Below are 19,754 nucleotides of genomic sequence, written 5' to 3'. Positions count from 1 at the left end.
ATGACGGCGGAAGTAGAAACCCTGTTCAACAGCTTGGGGGCCCGTTATGAGGCCGCTTTTGGAATGGACAAGGAGCTGCAGAGGTTTGTTGAGCTTGTGGCCAAAACTATTCCCCCTCGAAGCAGAACACTAGACGTGGGCTGTGGAACAGGCAAGCCTGTGTCTCACATCCTTGCCTCTGCGGGCCATGAAGTTCACGGGATTGACATATCAGAAGAGATGGTGAGAATCGCAAAGTCCCAAGTTCCGGGGACGTTCCAAGTGGGGGATATGAAGACGTACCAGCCATCGGCATTGTTCGATGCAGTCTTTGCAATCCGATCTCTATTCCAAATGTCGGCGTGTGATATGTGCTCGATGGTTATGCGATTTTCTCAGTGGATCAAGGTCGGGGGATATGTAATTCTCGGAGTGACTCCCAGTACCTCGTTGGTTCCGAAAAAGGTGACTTATGATCCCACATGGGATTGTGCTTGGATGCTAGATAAGCCGTGGATGGGGAATTATGTGAATGATTTATTCCTATCCGAGGAGCGTTGGTGTCAACTCCTGCGAGAATCTGGCTTTATCATTGAAACAGAACCGGTTTCTTACCTCTTCTCTCCGGCCAGCCAGGAACATGCTCCTGAAGCCCACTACATTGTGATGGCGAAAAAGGTCGAACGGGAGCCTCTTCTGGGGCCATATCCCTTACCCGGTCGTCTCAAACAATTGGAATTTCAGGAGCGTGAAAATCTCTTTGCTGATCGTCTGGAGAGCAAAGACTTCGAGATATTGCTTGAAGATATAGGCGACAGTCCGGAGGTTTTATGTATCGGAAAGGACCTACTCAGTAAGGCTTCTGGATCTTCTCCTTCCATCTCTTAGAGCTTGATGCTGACGATGACAGATGGACGTTTCCAACGCCGTAAATGTCGATTTGTCGACCTTCCGACTGAGGACTTACCGTTTGCCCCGAGAACCTTTCATACCGTGCTCGCCTTATGGCAGATGGATTATGTGTTGAATATGGAGAGAACCATTCAGGAAATGACCCGTGTAGTAGATCGACCCAATGCGAAGATAGTGATTGTCCAGGGAGGGCCGTATAACGAAGTGGTGCGACTTCTGTCTTCTGTCGCTCGGTCTGTCCCTGTTGGCCACCAGGGACATATTCTGCATTCGGCCATGGGCTACCTTACAAAATACGGGTATGGGGATATCGCTGTGCACCGTATCGATGCAAGCTATGAGTTCAAGAAAGAGGACCTTTCAGAGCGTTGCGCAGCCGCCGCGGAATTCCTAACCGTCATCTGGCATAGACAGCATTCGCAACGCGAGAGGATTAAGGAGGCGCTCGTGGAACGGCTGCAGCTTCTTTTCCGAGCCAATGCCCACTCGGTCTCTCACGGCATGGTTGCTATTGTTGCGCGCCCATCTCTGTTTCAAGGTGAATAGCGAAGTGGAAGAGGGATATCGTAGTCTATTTCCGCAAGACCTGAGAAGCCTGTCTCAAAGTGTCCGTGAATATCTTGAGTGTTATCTGAAGCTAGCTAACCCGGACTGCCATGAAGCTGAGGCTCATGCAGAGAAGGTAATGGGGCTCCTTAGTGGCCGATAATATAGCGCAGCCAATACCATAAGCAAGCAGTATTATTTCACGCGGTATGACCTACTCCCAATGATCCTAATCATTCTAAACGTGGACCCCCTCTATCACTTCATTCTGGCACAATGTTGCGGACCGACAGGTGGGCAACAGCCAGCTTTCTCCCATGAACAATAGAACCAAAACTGCCGGCACGCCAACCACCAGTCCCAGCACCCAAGCCATGGTATTCCAGCCGGCCGCATCTTTAATAAATCCGGCCAAGAATGGCCCAACAAGAGCTCCTGCAGACCAAGACGAGTTCATGAGCCCATAACCCAGGGCCGACGCAGCTTCCTGGTTCAGCCTCCCCGGAGCATTTTTCTCCATGTCGCCCACCATGGCTGAGATCTCTACAAATAACGGAGTCATCGAGAACGTGACACAGAGACCGATGACAGCGAGCAACGTACACAGAAGTACTTTTGATCCCACGGAGTCGCCCACTACGAGGCGCAGAAGGGTCAAAGTCAGGCAGCCGATGGCAAATGCCCCGCTCACCATGTAGCGGCCAGCCCTTGAGTACCTGTCGCAGATCATCCCAACGGCCGGGTTGAGCAGTTGTGGGATAAATAGGGCTAGAAAAACCAGACCCTGGGCCGATTGGTTCCAGCCAAACCGTTCCCGGACAAAGAGCGCCAAGACGCTGTCGAACGCAGTCATGATCATAGCTGTCACCATGTAGCTCCACAAAACCACCCAAAGGCGGGGGCAGGACAACAGAGCCGAGACCACTTCGGAGTCTGAGGCCAGCGTCTGCGATGCACTTGCCTTCTCTGCCGGGAGACTGCCCGGGTCGGCCTCTTCGTCTGGGGCTGGATGCGCGGGAAATGCCCCCTCCAGGGATTCGCCACGGGACTCGAGCCCATTCGTTGCGGGCTTTGTCTCAATCAGAATGACCCGGAACAGCATGTCGAGCCCGAGCAGCGCGAACCCCAGCCCAAATACCGTATAGTAGCCGGCATGCTCATACAGCGCACCGCCCAGCAGCGGGCCGGCGATCCCCCCAAGATTCATCCCCATTCCAACGTAGCCAAACGCTTGCCCGAGTCCTTCTTCCCCCACTGACTCTCGCAAGAGCGCAGAGCCCACCGTCCATACGACTCCGTTGGCTGCACCCTGCAGCAGGCGACTGGCAATCCAGAGCCCCAGGTGAGTCCCGACACAGAGTAAAGCCGTCGCGCCAGTTAGGACGATCAAACCGGCCATGAACGGCCACCTTAGTGAATTGACCCGCTTGATCCAATACCAGGTGATAGCTGCCGAGGAAATGGATCAGCGAGTGATCAACACGGATCCGGGGGTATCACACTCACGCGAGACGACCAGTGTCGACGCACTGAATACCGCCCCCAGAATCGATACCCACCGCTGGTCTATCATGGAGGAGCATATTAGCTCCGGATACAAAGCCAGGGAACTGTAAACAACAGACCATCGTTGCCTTCTATGACCCCTCGCTCGGGTAAGGCTGTCGGAATGACAGGGATAATCTGTGAGAGTCAGGGTACTGATGGAGAAGAGACATGATACGGTTCTTGTGGTACCAGTCCATAGAGAAAGTTATCCTTCGAAAGATATTAGTTGGCGTGCATCTCCTGCCGTCCCGAGACCAACAACATACTGTAAATATTGCGAATACTACAACAAAAACAACCAATTTGGCAGACGACCGGAATTGCAAAAGGCGTCGCTGCAAATGTCGACTATGCCACGAGCACGACAGGACACCCATGGTTGCAAAATCGAAGGAGAAGCCGACCCTGGAGGATTTAGTCTTCATTCAAGGGGCACACCTGCTCAGCCAAGTTCAAGCTTTGTGTAATCGTGTTACTAAAACTACCAAATCCATGAGTATCAGACCAACTGCGCTGTTAATCCACAAGAACGCGATCAAGTCATTCATAGTCGATGGGCTTGAGCATATATGATTGTCAGTCTTCTGGAAGTTCGAAATAGGATCGATCGTACCTCAATGATACCTAGACGCAAGGGGAACCCAGCTCCGTTCTGCATCAATGGCTCAATAGTACACGTACAACTGTTCCCTGTGTGGAGGACATTAGATTAATATTAATGTTGATCATACGTAGTACCTCTAATATGATAGACCGGTGCTTCGGGCTACGGAAGATGACATATCAGAGACATATCACTTGTAATGAGTGTGGAATGTGGCGTCAGCTGAGGTACATACCAGAACCTCCTGGCATGAAATGAGCCTTGCTCTTGTCCTGGAAAAGTCACGTTCAGCTTGATCTTCAAGTGTTTCTAGTGCAGATCATGACGACGCAAGGAACAGGAGATTCCACCCGAAATCCAGCAATTCGAGGGATCTTGGCCCAGTGGGACGGAAAAGCATTTAGTCTCAAAACCTTTTTCCTTGGTGGCATGTGTTTATTAATTAAGCTCCTGGAAGACAAGCCTGACCGGATATTGCTTCATTCTTGTTTCGTGCCTGTCCCTCTCATCATCGCGATCCCCCCTGGCCAAGTGCTCAATCTGCAGAATACACAATGGGCTCCTTCATTTCATCCGAAAGGGACTGCAGACCAGAGACTGATATATTCCCCTGAGGTCGTGGAAACCTCACCTAGTTAGTTGACAACCACCATGGTGTTGTCGACCATCCAATACCCACCAACACCCGGTTCAGCATCTCCCCCTACCCTTTCTCCACCTATTGGAACGAGTAAAAACCACAGAACGCGAAGGCTGGCAGCAAGTAGGGATCAAAGCGGGGATTCAATTGCCGATCATGTGTATCGCATATCGATCATGGTGATGCTCTGCGCACCCTCCTTAGCCTCACGTGTCAATACTTCCCGATGCATACAAATGGCTCTCGTCCACGACATGGCCGACATGGCCGAGTGTCTGGTTGGTGATATTACGCCGTTGCACAAGGTTATCACCAAGGCAGAAAAACTCGGAGGGAAGAAGCAACAACGATGGGATATATCGCACAGCTCTTGCCGGGCGTGACGGACATCAACACATTCACTGCACTCTTCCGGGGATACGAGGAGAATCAGACCCTAGAAGCGCAGCTCGTGCATGACATTAATAAGTTGGAGAGGGTTCTGCAGACGTTTGAGTATGAGCGTTGTCATCAGCGGGATCTGTCGGAGTTTTATCACGTCATGGATGCGATTCGCTTGCCTGAAATGCGCGACTGGGGGTTAATGATGATGGAGGAGCGCGAGGCGTTCCAAGCCGCTACGTCCAAAGGCGAAATTGAGAATGATCTGACTAAGACGTGACGATCGAGGCACTGGAAAGCTGAGTCTATGTAAACAGATTGAAGCTATGCAGATACCTGTGGTGTTGCTGTCGCCAGCTAGAGATATTCCATATTGGCTGCAGGCAGGATGTGTCTCTCTACCGCCCCCGTGAAAACTCGATCATCTATTCAAAGCAGACCTCGAGTTGTGAGCCAATCAACGAGTTTTATACTGACTTAGTGCTTACACCGGGATTGTCGAAATCCGGCCCAATTCCGACCGACGGCCTCATCTTACCTCCACACCTCACATTCAGTCTCACGTAAGATCATAAGATCCATCACTGTTCCCTTGGGCCATCAGCTTCGGAGCTTTCATCACGTTTGACCGGACTTCAAGATAACGGGATCGTCAAAGGCAGTATCGAGCGTCATATGCTCTCATGGATGACACTACAAGCTATGTTCCAGCACCATATGGCCGGGCTTGTGCCAACTGTGCTCGAGCCAAATGCAAATGTATCATTCCCGAGACAGGGGGCATCTGCGCAAGGTAAGTTACTAAAATTGGGTTAGTGAACATAAGTAAAGAGCCACACTAGGTGTTATCGATTGAATAAAGCATGCCAGCCATCCACCAGAGTCCGAAGAACTAGGCGAAACACATCAATAGCATCAAAAACTGTGCAGTTGGAGCAAAAACTGGATGGCATACTCACCCTCCTCAAAGCCCATCAGTCGCAATCGATGCCTGAATGTCTTAGCCCTGCAATACCTGATCAGAATCAAGTTTCTTCAAGACGTCAAGATGTCATGCCCCCGCTCCTCACACCGGACGGCAGCACGCCGCATGACAACTCTCCTGGTAGGTCTTCTACTACATCAGCAGGGCCAGCAGAGGACTATTCCCCACATACAACCGATTCTGGGCCAGAGGAAGTTCTGAATTCCTTTCGCAGCGGGCCTCTGAAGTATCTACCATTTGTTTATATTCCAGACAGCGTCAGTGCTGCAGAACTGAAGACGGAGTCTCCGTTCTTATGGTATTGCATTTGTGCAGTACAGTGCAAACATACTGCGCGTCAGTCTGCACTCAGCGTCAACATCAGAGAACAAGCAGCCCAGGCGCTCCTCGTGGACTGTCGAAAGAATCTGGATATACTGCAAGGCCTACTGGTCTATCTAGGCTGGTATTTGAATCCGGATTGACGCGGTTTCCCACTACTGACTACTCTAGGGTCACCTTCCAGTGTCAACCGCAAAAATATTCTCTTTGTACATACATCCAACTGGCAATATCTGTCGTCTTCGACTTGGGCCTTCACAAGTCCCCGCCTGATGGATCACATCCTGCCGATTGCGATTGGAATGGTCCTACTCAAAACCTCATATTTCCGGTTTCCAGAACACGGACCATGAATGAGCGACGCGCTTTACTCAGTTGCTTTCTCCTAAGTTCGTTGTATGTAGCCTGTATCCGGGATATCCTATCAAATACTGAATCCGTCCTGCGTCAGTATATCGCAATTCTTGTGCAAGCCTGATCCAATGCGTTGGACAGCGCACATGAAAGAATGTCTGGAAGTCTTGACTGAGAGAAAAGAGACCCCCAATGACGCAGTCCTTGTACAGCTCGTTCAAATCCAACTCGTCGTGGACAAGGTGATCAGGCGGTCTTGGGACGAAAGCGGACTCGCCGCCGAAGACAGCCCCCGGTTGCCGACATCCTTTTTCATACAAACGATGCAACATCAGCTGCAAAGTATTAGAAGCCAAATTCCCCCTGAATTAGCGAACAACAGTGAGTAGAAACGGTGTATATCACACAGAAATCCAATACTGACATGTGATTCAGAGGTTGTGCTTTTCCATCTATACCAAGCCGAAGTGACTGTATATGAGTCCGCGCTGTCGAGGTCGGCCACACGAGTCGAGAACGTAGATGTCACTCGTATCAGCCATCTTTATGCCTGTCTATCAGCAACCAAGAATTGGCTTGACCTCCTTCTCACCCTCGGTCCTGAAGAATATGTCTTCCTGCCAGTAACGATCATCTTCCAGGTCTCACACTGCCTGGGTACCTTGTTCTATCTTTCCACATTTGACTACCCGGGCTGGGATAAAGAAGCGGTTACACGAACAGCTGATCTCCAGTCCATCTCGCAGGAGGTAATTGACCGACTGGAATCAGTGGCCGAAGCGGCAGGCATTCAGAACGAAGGAACAGATGGGGATTCGTGGAGCAAGGCGGCCAGGATCCTTCCTAAATTGCAAGCTAGCTGGGCATCTAGGCTCCCGAACGCTGTAGCTATAGGTGAAAACACAGACGGACAGTCGTCGGCTCTTCCTAGTGTTGACGAGGACTTCCTCGAAGCATACCTCAATTGGCCGGATGTATGGCTGATGGAATCGTGGATGCAGGCGACTCAGAACGGATTGTGATGGTCTAGCTTTACACTTTGAATATATCCACAAGTTAAATTTAAATTTCTTGAATGAGTCATCTCTTCAGGATTGGGTCGTTGATCCATGTTCATTGTCGCAAATCCCGCCCCAACGGGATATATGAACGCGTGTACGGAGTCGGAGTCGGGATTGGCCCAATTCCGTCCGATATTGACGTATAACAATGAGACATTTCCCCTCAATCAGAGGCAGCTGCTTTACCGCTATTCCCAAGTCGTCAACAACTATCACCAGGATTTATTCACAAGATGCGCACAGAACTGGAAGGTGAAGACGCTCCCCGACCCGCCGACAGAAACAATGAGGCGTCTTTTATACAGAATACTCATAATACCCCGTCTGTGACCTCTGGCCTATCCGACATCAAAAAAGAACATGAAGTTATTCCAGGAGATAATGCAGAAGAACCGGCCAATCGTATCTCCAATGCTGGAGAAGAGCACCCGGAAAAGTGGATTAAAGGCATTCCCCTACTCATGGTAACCTCGGGGATTACTCTTGTCATATTCCTGATGTTGCTGGACATGTCAATATTGTCTACTGTCTGTCATCCTGCTTGGAAAGTGTGGAAGTCGTCCCTAATCTGGATTGAATAGGCCATACCGCAAATTACGAACCAATTCCGCTCCCTCGAGGACATCGCCTGGTACGGTAGTGCTTACACGTTGGCAAGGTAGGTCAGAATATCTTATATTGAGGGATGAAACTCTAGATATCTGGCCTAACCTGCTTCACAGCTCCGCCCTTCAGCCTCTTACAGGGAAGTTCTACACCTACTTCACCTCCAAGGTAGTTCATCCCTTTACTCGGCTCACAATGGTCGGCTGATTCCGTGCAGTGGGTATTCCTTGGCTTCTTCGCAGTGTTTGAACTGGGCTCCTTGATATGTGGCGTCGCTACTTCGTCGAAAATGCTCATTGTCGGCCGAGCTGTGGCTGGAGTGGGATCCTCGGGCATGTCTAACGGCGCTCTGACTATTGTTGCTGGTGCTGTGCCGATGCATAGAAGACCATGTATGAGTCCTTCTAGGAGAAGCTGATTAATGAAAGCTGACCTGTTGAGAAGTTTTGGTTGGCATTATGATGGGACGTATGTACAGACCTTGTCAGACCGCAGGAAACACACACTGAATGCATCTTTGCAGTGTCACAGATTGGACTGATTCTGGGCCCTTTGATTGGTGGTGCGTTTACCACGTATACTACATGGCGCTGGTGTAAGTTGACCGCGTCCCGTCCCTGATATAACTAGGTCTGACTCTTCGTGTTAACAGGCTTCTACATCAACTTGCCCATCGGCGCCCTAGTTGCTGCCCTCTTGGTCTTCACTCGCATTCCCGAGCAACGAGAAAAGGGTCGCGCGGTTGATGTTCTACCTACATTCTTCAAGACGTTCGATATCCTCGGGTTCGTCCTCTTTGCCCCCGCTGCAATCCAACTCCTGTTGGCCCTTCAGTACGGAGGTGATCAATATGCATGGAACAGCGCCACCGTCATCGGCCTGTTCTGCGGTGCGGGTGCAATGTTCCTTGTCTTTCTGGCATGGGAGTACCGCATGGGGAAGGATGCCATGATTCCATTCCACGTGGTTGGCAACCGAATCGTCTCCTGCAGCTGTGTGGTTATCATGTCTTTGTTCGGGATGACAATCACTGCGTCGTACTATTTACCGATATACTTCCAGGCAGTAAGAGACAAGTCGGCGCTGGTTAGTGGTGTTGATTTGTTGCCGGGTGTGCTGTGCCAGATTGTCATGGCTTTGGTCACAGGGGCTCTCAGTATGTCATCTGTTCTTTCTGTTGTTATTCGTGCTAATGTTGTCTTGACATAGCTGGAAGAATAGGCTACTATCTCCCCTTTGCGGTTCTCGGCGGCATCCTCAACGCCGTCGGATGTGGTCTTCTGTCGACCTTATCACCCACCACTCCTACACGCGAATGGGCCGGCTATCAAGCTCTAATAGGATTTGGTCGAGGAGCAGCAATGCAGACTGTAAGTCTAATAATTCAGTTTATCACACTGTCGGGCATGTACCTGACGGAGAAATAGCCTCTGATAGCCGTTCAAAACGCCGTCCTACCCGACGAGATGTCAACAGCCATGGCCATCCTGACCTTTAGCCAGACCATTGGCGCTGCTATCTTCCTTGCGGTGGCAGAAGTCATCTTTTCTCATGGTCTGAGAAGCACTATCCCGCAGTACGCCCCTACAGTCGACCCCGAGAGGGTGATTGCTGCTGGTGCGACTGGATTCCGAGGCATTGTGTCTGAGGCGAGTCTCTTCGGAGTTCTGCTCGCTTACTCGAAGAGTATCGGACACATTTTCTATCTGATTGCTGCGCTGAGTGTGGTGCAATTCTTCCTTGCATGGGGGATGGGCTGGAAGAATGTTGGCAAGCCTAAAGAGGACAAGTTGAAAGGGGAAGAGGAAGGGAAGGTGAACAATTGAAGTGGGATATCTGCGAGATCTGAAGATAGAGAAACTTCACTCATGTTATCTGTTCAGAGGACTAAAACATAGATTAGCGAAATTAATATTCGTCGTACGAAGATGCCTTACTCGAAATCAAGTCCGGCGGCTTACATGATTAACTGTGACATCAAATTCATTCCTTTTCTTTATGCATTTTACAAGAATAATGGTCAGTCTATTCTTCTTGACAAAGAAATAAATGAAGTCTTCAGGGATTAGTCTCACAAAGGTATCTTGATGGACTGCTTGCAGCATGTGACTCTGCGTATGCTACATGCTCGACTGCTTCCTCATGAAGCAGAAACCAATCTCATTTCCTCGACTTGGCGAGAGTATAGAGTATTTCCCTGCTAATTGTGAAGATCCTATCCTAAACTGTCTTCGCATCTCAGCTTCCTGCACTAGTCGATGCAACCCTTCAATAGGGGCGATCAGCCACAGCGGGTCGATCACAGACACTAGGTCCGGCTTTTGACCCCATTTCCCCAATTAAGAAATTCCCTTTAGCTGCAGTGTGTGATCATGGGCGGACAAGCTGCAGATAGTGCTCCGTAGTATTGCAGATGTTTCATCAGGTTACTTTGCCGGTGCCTTTGCCGGTGCCACTGTTTCAGGGTGATTTAGCTCGTGCCCTGAAACGATGGATACCGGACCCGTAAGCAATATAAAGCTTCGCCTTTGCCGGCAGGGTCCATCCCGATTTCAATATAATCGCTCGGATTATCTTTTCTTGAGAACAGTAGCCTTCACAATGCGCTATCTTGCAACTGCCACAGTTTTGGCTGGAGTGGGCCTGGCCTCGGCCTATACTGTCCCAGCTAACCTACAGCAAATCTACAACAAACACAAGGTAGCATCTTCTCTCCTTCGCCATTGCAATCAACTAACGATGTAAGACCGGAACATGCCAGAACAAGCTGCAGGACGGCTTTTCCGACGGCATCAGCGGCTCCAGCTCCTTCGCCTACTGCGGCGATATTGAGGGGGCCATCTTCCTTCACAGCTCCGCAAACGGCGGCCAATACGATAACATGGACATCGACTGCGATGGAGCGAACAACAGTGCTGGCGACTGCGCCAATGACCCCTCCGGCCAGAGCATGACGGCGTTCATGGATACCGTGAAGCAATACGGCATTTCGGATCTGGACGCCAATATCCATCCATACGTGGTGTTTGGGAACTCTGGCAGCTCGCCGACCTTTGATCCTCAGCAGTATGGAATGGAGCCGCTAAGCGTGATGGCAGTGGTGTGCAATAACCAACTGGTATGTTGATATTAACTTGTTAATATGATACGATGAAACTGACTGGTTAGTTTTATGGTGTCTGGGGTGATACCAACGGTGGAACCTCTACCGGGGAGGCCTCCATCTCGCTGGCCAAGCTGTGCTTTCCCAATGATGGAATCACAGGTGATAACGGCCACGGGGAGGAGGATGTGCTCTACATTGGTTTTATGGGACAGGATGCTGTCCCTGGTGCTAGTGCTGCCTGGACTGCTCGCGACACTGAGACTTTTGAGGAGAGTATCAAGGCCTTGGGTGATCGCCTTGTCGCTAAGCTTAGTGCGTAAGGATATTATGTCGAGTATAGTGTGAGCTAGTTGAGTGGTATACACGCGTGTCCATAGTCATACATCATGCTTGAAGTTTGTCATCACAATTGACTCCTACTCGGAGTAGTTTGAACCCCAGCTTCTCCATCCTCTGCCAATCAAGCATCCCATGAGGGTCACACAACACTTTTGGAGACTCCATCTCCCCCGCGATTTTCTCCCAGTCTAGACGATCCTCTTTGAACTCGTCCCAATCGGTGTGCAGGACGACCGCACCGCAACCGGAACACGCCGCGTGCAGGTCCTCTACGACCGTGACAGCATCCAGATGACCACTCACAAGACCTAGCGCTCTCTCAATCTGTTCTTTTGGCACATGCGGATCGTAGATGTCCACCCTGACACCAGCACTTGTCAGTTCCTGCACCAGCCGCGTCGCGCTCGTATTCCCGATCTCAATCGTATTCCACTTGCTCGCGAATCCAAGGATGGCGACATCCCTCCGCTCCGTTCCTCCAGGTACACTTTCGGTAATGTTTTGAGCAAGGCGCCGTGTCTGATACGTGTCCATCCTCAGAACCGCCCTCCAGTACTCCGCCACCTCCGGCAATCCCAGCTCCTGCGCTAAGTAAACCAGACACCCGACGTCCCTGAGCAAGCTCGATACAGAAGACCCGTATCCAGTCGCAGAAAGTGCCCCCACGGTCTGCTCAATATGCGTGATATTTGCATTCGTCGACTCGCAGATCGCCCGCAGAGACTGGATGCTGCTTGTCTGCTGCGCGAGCATTGCGCTCGCGGCGATCTTACCCAACTCTGATGACCAGGCGTCCATGGTGACTATGCGGTCCTTGGGGATCCAAGAATACAACCCTTTCAGGGCGGTTAGTGCTTCAGGCGACATATCCTCGGAGAAGATGTGGCCGATTATAATTCGGACTGGATAGAGAAGGTCGCGGATGGCGCTTCCTGGGACTAGGAACTCGGGGTTGGAGAGAACTTCAAAGGAGGCAGATGGGGATGCGGTTTTTTTGAGCTGTATAACTGTGAGGCTCTTAGTCTATGCTGGTCTAATCGATTCCCTTACCATTTTCTTGATTCGGGGGACAATTCCGCTTGGTCCTGTGCCGCGGTGGACGATGATCTTATGTCCGCTTGATACTTGAGCGATGGCCCGGATAGCAGATTTCAGGTTGGTCAGGTCGAGACCGGGAGTCTCGTCATTGGAGGACTGAGAATTAGTATGAATTGCTGTGCAGGTTGAGGATGGGACAAGCTTACGTTGTCCAGGGGAGGATCCAAACAGAGGAAGATGATATCCGATGCTGCTATTCCGGCGTGGATGTTGGTTGAGAAAGTGATATTACGCAGTTTTCGTATTCGCGGCTGGCGTAGATCTGATTGATGTGTTTCAAGCTGGTGACCAGCTTGCTTCTTTGGTATTTCCGATGCCACGGCGTGGTCCTCAAAAACAAGGTCATCCAGCCCAGGTTCAACGACTGGCAAGCGATCTGAATTCCACGCGGTGATCAGACGCGGATCGTCATCAACGACATGGAATTGGACATGTGGATTCTGAGACGCGAGAACAATCGCCGTCAATGCTCCTATAGTGTGTCAGGCAGGGCCTTGCGTGGTTCAGGAGGCGACTTACCAACATGTCCAGCGCCGATGATACACGCACTACGAATGGATTCAATCTTTCCCTCGCGCGTCGAAGACTGTCCATCTCCGACACTCTCAGAGTATGTATGGCCTCCAACAATGATTCTAGGACTTTCTCTGTCGGCGATTGCCTTGTATCGACGACGGGAAATTAGCAATGTAATGCCGGCCAACAGCACCAGCAACGGTAGGAAGGGCATTATGATCTAGATGTTGAATTGGCAAGGACATCGCCTATTCTCCAGCATTATCTCCTCCTAATAACACATAAAAAAGCGACGATGGCGAACTGGCGATCCTTGCTGGATTGTCAAAAGAGCGGTCTGTCGTCAGCCACTTTTGCGGAACAGTGCATGAACGGGTCTCGTGCAGCTATTTTTGAACAAACAGCACGACCTTCTGCCATTACAACTATATAATTGGGTGCCCGAAATTGGGTTGTCCACGTTATGTCGGCTACGTGTCTCGCTCTCGGCAGACGAACAACCGGTTTCAATGGCTTATCTATAGGCTCAGTCGAGGACAACACACACATACTGAGAACGTACCGGGTGAGTTTTCCGTCTACATTGTAATTGGGCGTTGACATAAATAAACATTGGCCTCTAGAAAATCGATCAAAACTGAGGATCACCGGGTATGTGACAATATTTCTCGCTTAGATGTTAGGCAGAATGCATCACCAGCCTGCCAAGGATATCGCCAAGGATATCGTCGAATCTAGGCATTGCAACCTGTCACGCAAATCAAACGATTAGTCTGCACCCAATGGCGATCGTTCTCGACATGCAATCTGCGCCGAGGCTTAGCCGCAGGACAAGTCAAGCCTCGGTGAGTAGTGCGAAAAGAGTCGATTGCTTAGTGCTTACCCCCTCCTTCGTTCAATTCCAACAGACTTCAATCACTAGCAATCTCAATCAAGCCTAACTACCGCTGCTACGGCAAATACACGACTATCTAAAACAGACGGTAAAAATGACAATCAACAGCCTCCCCCGCATCGCCTGCTTCCACGGCGGGGGCTCAACAGCCGCCATCTATAAAATCCAATGCGAACAGCTCGCCCACCTCCTCAAGAACGACTTCCAGCTCGTCTTCTTCGAGGGTCCCTTTGAGCGCAGCGCGGGACCAGGCGTCCTGCCCGTCTTTGCGGACTACGCGCCCTTCAAGTCGTGGTTTACGCAGGATGAGCGCGGGGAACGGGCCGATGGGAGCGGGTACGACGCGTCCGGCAACGACGGGGTCGAGCGCGTGTGGAGGCTGATGGAAGACGAGGGGCCGGGCGGGGAGTGGGTCGGCGCGATGGGCTTCAGTCAGGGTTCGCGCGTGGCGGGGGGCTTATTGCTGGATCAGCAGCGGCGGGATGCGCTAGGGATACCGAAGAAGACGCATATTGAGCTGCTCTTCGGGGTACTATGTAATGGGGCGGGGGCGCCGATGGGGTCGGATGCGGCTGAGTGTATGGCTCCTTTCCTTTGCTCTTGGTGTTCTCCGTGCTTACAGGGTTAGATATCGCGAAGCCGGATGAATCGCTTACCCGGGTTAGTCTGCCGACGTTGCATGTCCATGGGCTCAGGGATCCGTTCTTGATGCTGGGGAGGCAGCAGTTTCAAGACTATTATAATCCGAAAACGGCGACGCTGTACGAGGTCGATTATCATCATGCTATGCCGTGGGCGAGACACGAAGCCAAGCAGCTGGCTGATCACATTCGAACAATCTACAAGAACAGTGCGAAGCAATGATTGATGGCCTTGCAGTCACTATGAATTAGACAGTCACGGAGGGAGGAATGCATTGGTTGAGCAAACGGATAGATTTTCTTCTAGTCTTTGTCTATGGTTTTGTCCTGTCTTAGCTGCTACACCCTATGGGTCTGGTGGCAGTGGTGCTATTGAATCATATTCTATTGCTGGTGTCACAAAGAATAGGCATCACAAAATTCAGTCCGTCTATAACCGTTCCACTTCATGTCGGGGACATAGGACAAAACCATTTCATTCATGACATCGTACGAACCATCCAGCGAAGTCTCGAAGCAGAAATGCAACAACCACACAGCCACAAGCGTCATTGACACACCACCAGGACATGTCATTGAGGAGAATCCGGATAATAGTCCTAGGCCGACAGGAGAGAGACCACCTTGGTCCAGACTGCATCGAAAGCCTGGTAGGTGTTTAGATTGCTGAGGTAGGTCTGGCTGGAAATGGCACGCAGCTGAGACAGCAAGTTCTCGAGATCCACGTTGGCAGGAACATCGTAGACCATGGACGCAAAGCGATTGATGTCCTGGCCCTTGATTCCCTGAAACTGATTGGATGAAAGGGCTCGTACAAACTCGCTGTACGGCGACTCGAAGATGACGGTAGTGTCAGGGACCCCGAGGTAGGCAGCATCAGGAACAGTTCCGGGATTCATCACGATCTATATAGTGGTTAGCATGTCGGACTCAGAACTGTCGGCAGTTGCTTACATGGTTTTTCGGACCAAGTCCATTGCTTCCTCGAATGAACGAGGCCAGTTGCTGGTAATAATCGACTGTGGCGGCATCATACTCCGAGGGTGCCTCGTCCAGGAAGATGCCGTGCACTGCGAAGGAGGGGTTTCCGCTGGCGGATGGCCATCCCTCATAGGTGTTGATTTCCTTTTTGACCTCCGAGATATCGCGGGTTCCCTTACCAGTACGAACGTATCCAATCACCAACGCGTTGCTGTATGCTGTGAGCCTGGGGACTGCGGCCAAGAAGTTCTCGTCCGGCAGGGCGGTAGAGCCGGAACCGTTGTCAGGATTGATGATGATGGTGAACTGGACGTCGGGGTTGGAGCTGATCCTATTGACAATACAGGTTAGAGTTTGGCTCTGACGCGAAGAAATAAAGAACGTACAATTGTTCCATAGATGTCCAGGCTCCACCAGCTGGGTACATGTACCAGGGAATCATGATGTCTCCTTTCGACGCGCTGGGTTTAGAGGCTGAAGGGATGCATGCGCTGTATCCTTGCTGGACGATGGCCATGCATCCCATCAAGCCTACCAAAAAAAGAGAATAGTTCTCCAGGAACATGATTGTTGAAGATAAGTAAAGGAATGACTGAAGCTAGTACAAAGGAATGACTGAGAATTTAAAAAAGGAGGACGCTTGCCAGAAGCTGGTGGGTTGAATCCTTCATCATTCAGGGGACGGCATCTTTCATATATACTCGAAGATTCATAGCTCGATGCCTTTGAGGATCTGAATCCGAAAATCAATTCTAGATCAAAAGGACCCTTGGCTTCATCGGCTGCCATGGATTGGCCGAACGTCAGCGCTAACATCGGACAATTTCTGCAGCTGAAACAAATTCTCCGCCACGGCGCTTTTCTTGTCACTTCATTTGCATCTCTATAAAACTAATGCCGACTCGCTTACCATGTCTTTGACCTATACAAGGGAAAGGAATACAAGAGTGCCTAATCAGAATGCATGGCTGCATCCCCTCGTAGCAGGTGCTCGTCTTATTTGTGACACCTCCTGCATTCAGTCGATGTATCATACTAGTTTCCTGAGGACACTTATCCGCTTGTCCAGTGCTCTTATCCAGCGGGTAACTATGGCTGACTCCTTAATCTTATTATTATGAGTTTGTGGCCAGGGGATTATGCGCTACTTCATCAAAGGCTGCATCTCTCGTCACATTCAAGGACAACGTCAGCGCTTGACTGAGTAGGAACTTGCCTGAACGTGGCAAATTCAAAGACATATTGTGAAAGCGGCATTTCCATGCTTGCTACCACAGGAATCATGCACTACCAACAGGTGAAGTAAAGCAAGGTTACAGGGCGCTGTCAATGGAGCAGTAAGCAACATATGCAGCATGATTTGGCCATCACGCCTAGGTCACTTGCATCAGCCTTATGCTTTAGTTTGAGATCATTGCTGAGTTTGATGATTTTCAGCGGAAAGACCCTGTGATCTGTCTTGAAGACGGTGCGGACTAGGCGCTGGAGCAAATATAATTCATGAAGTGGGAATCATGTGAAGGTGAGAGTGATATGGTTATAATAGTCGATACTATCTCTCTAGTCAATAAGGTGAACTTATCATTATTCAAGGACCAGGCCCAGTCTAGCCCAGTACCTTTCTCCAGAGGCTATTAGTATGCCTTCATTTGGTATTGTAAGTAGAAAGCGCCAGACAAGAGAAGTCTCAATGGCTATCCTACCCTAGGGATAGCAGGTTAAACAACCTCAGCATGCACAGAATCCACAGGTTTCTCACCCTCGACCACACTCTGCTGGCGATGCTTCTCAATCTCCTCGCCAAACTTATCATGAACCTTGTGCGACTGCCACGCCTTGACATTCGAATCAAACATCATATCAATCTCTTCCAGGGACCGCCGCGCTGTCTCGGGGTACATGAAGAACACGTGGAAGGTCATGACCGTGCAGAAAACGCCGAAAATGATGTACGTCTTCCACTTGATGTTGGTGAAGGCGGGCGCCACGAAATAGGCGAGCGCAAAGTTGAAGATCCAGTTGCCGGCTGCGGAGAGACCGACGCCCTTTGCGCGGTATTTGAGAGGGAAGACTTCGGAGGCGTAGATCCAGGCGGCAGGTGCCTAGGGGCTTGTGTTAGTTCGGCACTCGGGACAGAGAGAGGAGGCACTCACCCATGTCAGGCCATATACGCCAACAAAGATATAGGAACAGGCGATGACGCCCTTTCCGGCCGCACCCTTGATCTCCCAGCGCAGGTTCTTGTTGCCGTCGATCTCGTCGACCGGGTTGCCGTAGGTGGCCATGATACCGGCAATGGCATAATGCAGTGCCATGCAGATGATCGACCCGGAGAGAAGCAGCAGTCGACGGCCGATACGGTCAATGTATGGCAGAATGACGCCAGTGGTGACGAGGAAGATGACATACTGAATGGCCGACGAGTAGAGCACGGTGTCACCGGGCTAGATCATGTCAGCCAACCTGTCCCCTATATTAACGTCGCGGAGCAACAAGAATTACCATATTGGCCATCTGGAAGATATAGACCACATAGTACATGGCCACATTCCCACCGAGAAGCTGCTGCCACACCTGGACACTAACACCGCACATCGTCCGCTTCCAAACCCGTGGACCAAACAGCGCGAAGAAGGAAACGTCTTTAGCTTCCCGTGCGATCCGCACGGCTTCCTGGACTTCCTCCCATTCGACCTGCACCTCGGGATGGTTGCGGTCGCCGTGCCCATGTAGCAGGGCCAGCGTATCCAGACTTTCCTCCCACCGCTCCTTGCTGGCCAGCCAGCGGGGCGATTCCGGAAAGAAGAGCAGGGCAACCGCCAGGATGAGACCGGGAACGGCTTGGACACCCCAGGCAATACGGAAAGCAGCCGGAGAGTGCACGCCCTCGGAGCAACCGTAGGAGACCAGGTACATAATCAGGATGCCCCATTCGATGGCCCACTGCTGGATGCCGACGATTCGGCCACGGATACGGGCGGGAGCCAGTTCGGCGAGGTAGACGCAGACCTGAGACGAGGTGATGCCCACTTGGTCCGGTTAGCTTATGTCGAGTCATATTGACTAACGACCAGGAAGAATACCTGAAAGACCGCTAATGACGCGACCGGCGACTAGGTGTGCCACATTCTGTGCGCTACATTGGATGACAGCCCCGATGATCCAGACGAGCGAGGCTACGAGCAGGGATAGGCGACGTCCAATGCGATCGGAGATGAAACCAGCCGCAATTGCACCGGCGAAGGATCCAGCAGACATGGAGGCAGTGATCTATCCCGCGAGTCTGTCAGTTTGGAGTGAAGAAGTGGACAGGGCTTGACATACGCCTCCTTGCAAGTTCGAGTCGGGAGAGTTAAAGTAGTCGAGGTACTGGTGTGTGCCTATCCACGCACTCATGGAGCTATTGAGATCAGCTAATGCCAATGCAGAGCACAGGACATCACATCTGAGGCCTACCTGACATCGAACCCGAATAGAGCACCACCGATGGTGCCAAAGGCGGCCAGGACTGTCATCCGTCAGTGATTGAGCGTGGTTGATAAGGCAAGGGCGTACCGTATATGTTGGAAATCCGATACATCGTGCCAGACGTAAGTGCGCACTGACCTGGGGAAGCCGTCAAAGTGACATTGGTCGAGTGCACTGGCAGTTTATATACGACTCGCGTCAGGCCCTGACGACGGCATCTCCAGGCCGGGTTCCACCTGGAGTCCGGGGATGGTGCCAGAATCGCAGGACAGCCGAGTAAGACATCCCGCAAGAAGTAAGGATCGGCCAATCCGGGAGAAAGCCGGGAATGCGGGAGTCCGGGGATAGGACCTGGAGACTTGGAGAGCACCGAACGGACAAATCATCGGCTCTGGGGAGAAGGAGAACGTGAGGCCGAAGTGCGTCACCGGTGGAGTCTTGTATCTGGGGCCATCCAGTCGGTTGTTTCGACGACGGGGTTTTCCCTCTTTATCCGTCGGCTGAACGAATTTAGCCGACTAAAAGCTGTCTTTCAAAGCACTTTTAACTCATGTAACATAAACAAGAGTCATGTTGAAGTTGACGATGTGTCACGGCATCAACTAACCGAGACGTTGTATCATAGTATCATAGTATCAAAGGCTTTTATCCGGGGTAGGATTCCTCTTACCTGCCATTGTCTTCATACCTTAGGCCTTTCACTCTACCTTCCACTCAGACTTTTACCCTTTCGACTGAAGACAGTATAACCTGACATCTCGGCAGCCAGCAGT

General features: G+C 51.1%; 10 protein-coding genes across 10 annotated transcripts, besides 2 other annotated features; 6 read left to right on the top strand and 4 right to left on the bottom strand.

Moving 5' to 3' along the window:
* Positions 1–1,437, top strand: NFIA_094410 (uncharacterized protein; the record flags this gene model as incomplete). The annotated part of the gene is made up of 2 exons (XM_001261717.1): positions 1–832; positions 890–1,437. The coding sequence occupies 2 exons, from the start codon at positions 1–3 to the stop codon at positions 1,435–1,437; spliced, it is 1,380 nt and encodes a 459-aa protein (XP_001261718.1).
* Positions 1,438–1,675: 238 nt separating this feature from the next.
* Positions 1,676–3,362, bottom strand: NFIA_094400 (MFS transporter; the record flags this gene model as incomplete). The annotated part of the gene is made up of 5 exons (XM_001261716.1): positions 1,676–2,886; positions 2,944–3,003; positions 3,063–3,120; positions 3,175–3,195; positions 3,252–3,362. 5 exons carry the CDS (start codon positions 3,360–3,362, stop codon positions 1,676–1,678), a joined length of 1,461 nt encoding a protein of 486 aa, XP_001261717.1.
* A 1,103-nt stretch (positions 3,363–4,465) lies between these two features.
* On the top strand, positions 4,466–4,890 carry NFIA_094390 (uncharacterized protein; the record flags this gene model as incomplete). Its single annotated transcript, XM_001261715.1, has 2 exons — positions 4,466–4,534; positions 4,597–4,890. The coding sequence occupies 2 exons, from the start codon at positions 4,466–4,468 to the stop codon at positions 4,888–4,890; spliced, it is 363 nt and encodes a 120-aa protein (XP_001261716.1).
* A 1,508-nt stretch (positions 4,891–6,398) lies between these two features.
* On the top strand, positions 6,399–7,292 carry NFIA_094380 (transcription factor domain-containing protein; the record flags this gene model as incomplete). The annotated part of the gene is made up of 2 exons (XM_001261714.1): positions 6,399–6,651; positions 6,706–7,292. 2 exons carry the CDS (start codon positions 6,399–6,401, stop codon positions 7,290–7,292), a joined length of 840 nt encoding a protein of 279 aa, XP_001261715.1.
* A 272-nt stretch (positions 7,293–7,564) lies between these two features.
* On the top strand, positions 7,565–9,763 carry NFIA_094370 (MDR family MFS transporter; the record flags this gene model as incomplete). Its single annotated transcript, XM_001261713.1, has 9 exons — positions 7,565–7,858; positions 7,913–7,989; positions 8,054–8,105; positions 8,155–8,329; positions 8,382–8,405; positions 8,461–8,532; positions 8,590–9,093; positions 9,147–9,307; positions 9,365–9,763. 9 exons carry the CDS (start codon positions 7,565–7,567, stop codon positions 9,761–9,763), a joined length of 1,758 nt encoding a protein of 585 aa, XP_001261714.1.
* A 604-nt stretch (positions 9,764–10,367) lies between these two features.
* Positions 10,368–10,391: a microsatellite.
* A 147-nt stretch (positions 10,392–10,538) lies between these two features.
* NFIA_094360 (glycoside hydrolase family 75 protein) lies at positions 10,539–11,363 on the top strand (the record flags this gene model as incomplete). The annotated part of the gene is made up of 3 exons (XM_001261712.1): positions 10,539–10,637; positions 10,684–11,055; positions 11,106–11,363. The coding sequence occupies 3 exons, from the start codon at positions 10,539–10,541 to the stop codon at positions 11,361–11,363; spliced, it is 729 nt and encodes a 242-aa protein (XP_001261713.1).
* A 64-nt stretch (positions 11,364–11,427) lies between these two features.
* On the bottom strand, positions 11,428–13,210 carry ugd2 (putative UDP-glucose dehydrogenase Ugd1; the record flags this gene model as incomplete). Its single annotated transcript, XM_001261711.1, has 4 exons — positions 11,428–12,381; positions 12,433–12,576; positions 12,627–12,952; positions 13,000–13,210. 4 exons carry the CDS (start codon positions 13,208–13,210, stop codon positions 11,428–11,430), a joined length of 1,635 nt encoding a protein of 544 aa, XP_001261712.1.
* A 490-nt stretch (positions 13,211–13,700) lies between these two features.
* Positions 13,701–13,724: a microsatellite.
* Positions 13,725–13,985: 261 nt separating this feature from the next.
* On the top strand, positions 13,986–14,755 carry NFIA_094340 (uncharacterized protein; the record flags this gene model as incomplete). Its single annotated transcript, XM_001261710.1, has 2 exons — positions 13,986–14,469; positions 14,514–14,755. The coding sequence occupies 2 exons, from the start codon at positions 13,986–13,988 to the stop codon at positions 14,753–14,755; spliced, it is 726 nt and encodes a 241-aa protein (XP_001261711.1).
* Positions 14,756–15,131: 376 nt separating this feature from the next.
* On the bottom strand, positions 15,132–16,078 carry NFIA_094330 (spherulation-specific family 4 protein; the record flags this gene model as incomplete). The annotated part of the gene is made up of 3 exons (XM_001261709.1): positions 15,132–15,437; positions 15,487–15,844; positions 15,900–16,078. The coding sequence occupies 3 exons, from the start codon at positions 16,076–16,078 to the stop codon at positions 15,132–15,134; spliced, it is 843 nt and encodes a 280-aa protein (XP_001261710.1).
* A 1,153-nt stretch (positions 16,079–17,231) lies between these two features.
* NFIA_094320 (putative MFS glucose transporter) lies at positions 17,232–19,093 on the bottom strand (the record flags this gene model as incomplete). Its single annotated transcript, XM_001261708.1, has 7 exons — positions 17,232–17,615; positions 17,667–17,957; positions 18,016–18,542; positions 18,597–18,783; positions 18,838–18,913; positions 18,970–19,021; positions 19,069–19,093. 7 exons carry the CDS (start codon positions 19,091–19,093, stop codon positions 17,232–17,234), a joined length of 1,542 nt encoding a protein of 513 aa, XP_001261709.1.
* Between the last annotated feature and the right edge of the window lie 661 nt (positions 19,094–19,754).

This window comes from Aspergillus fischeri, genomic scaffold (assembly GCF_000149645.3).
Source record: "Aspergillus fischeri NRRL 181 1099437636262 genomic scaffold, whole genome shotgun sequence".
Lineage (NCBI taxonomy): Eukaryota > Fungi > Ascomycota > Eurotiomycetes > Eurotiales > Aspergillaceae > Aspergillus > Aspergillus fischeri.
Note: the sequence above shows the minus strand (reverse complement) of the source record. Positions and strands in the feature narration are given on the sequence as shown.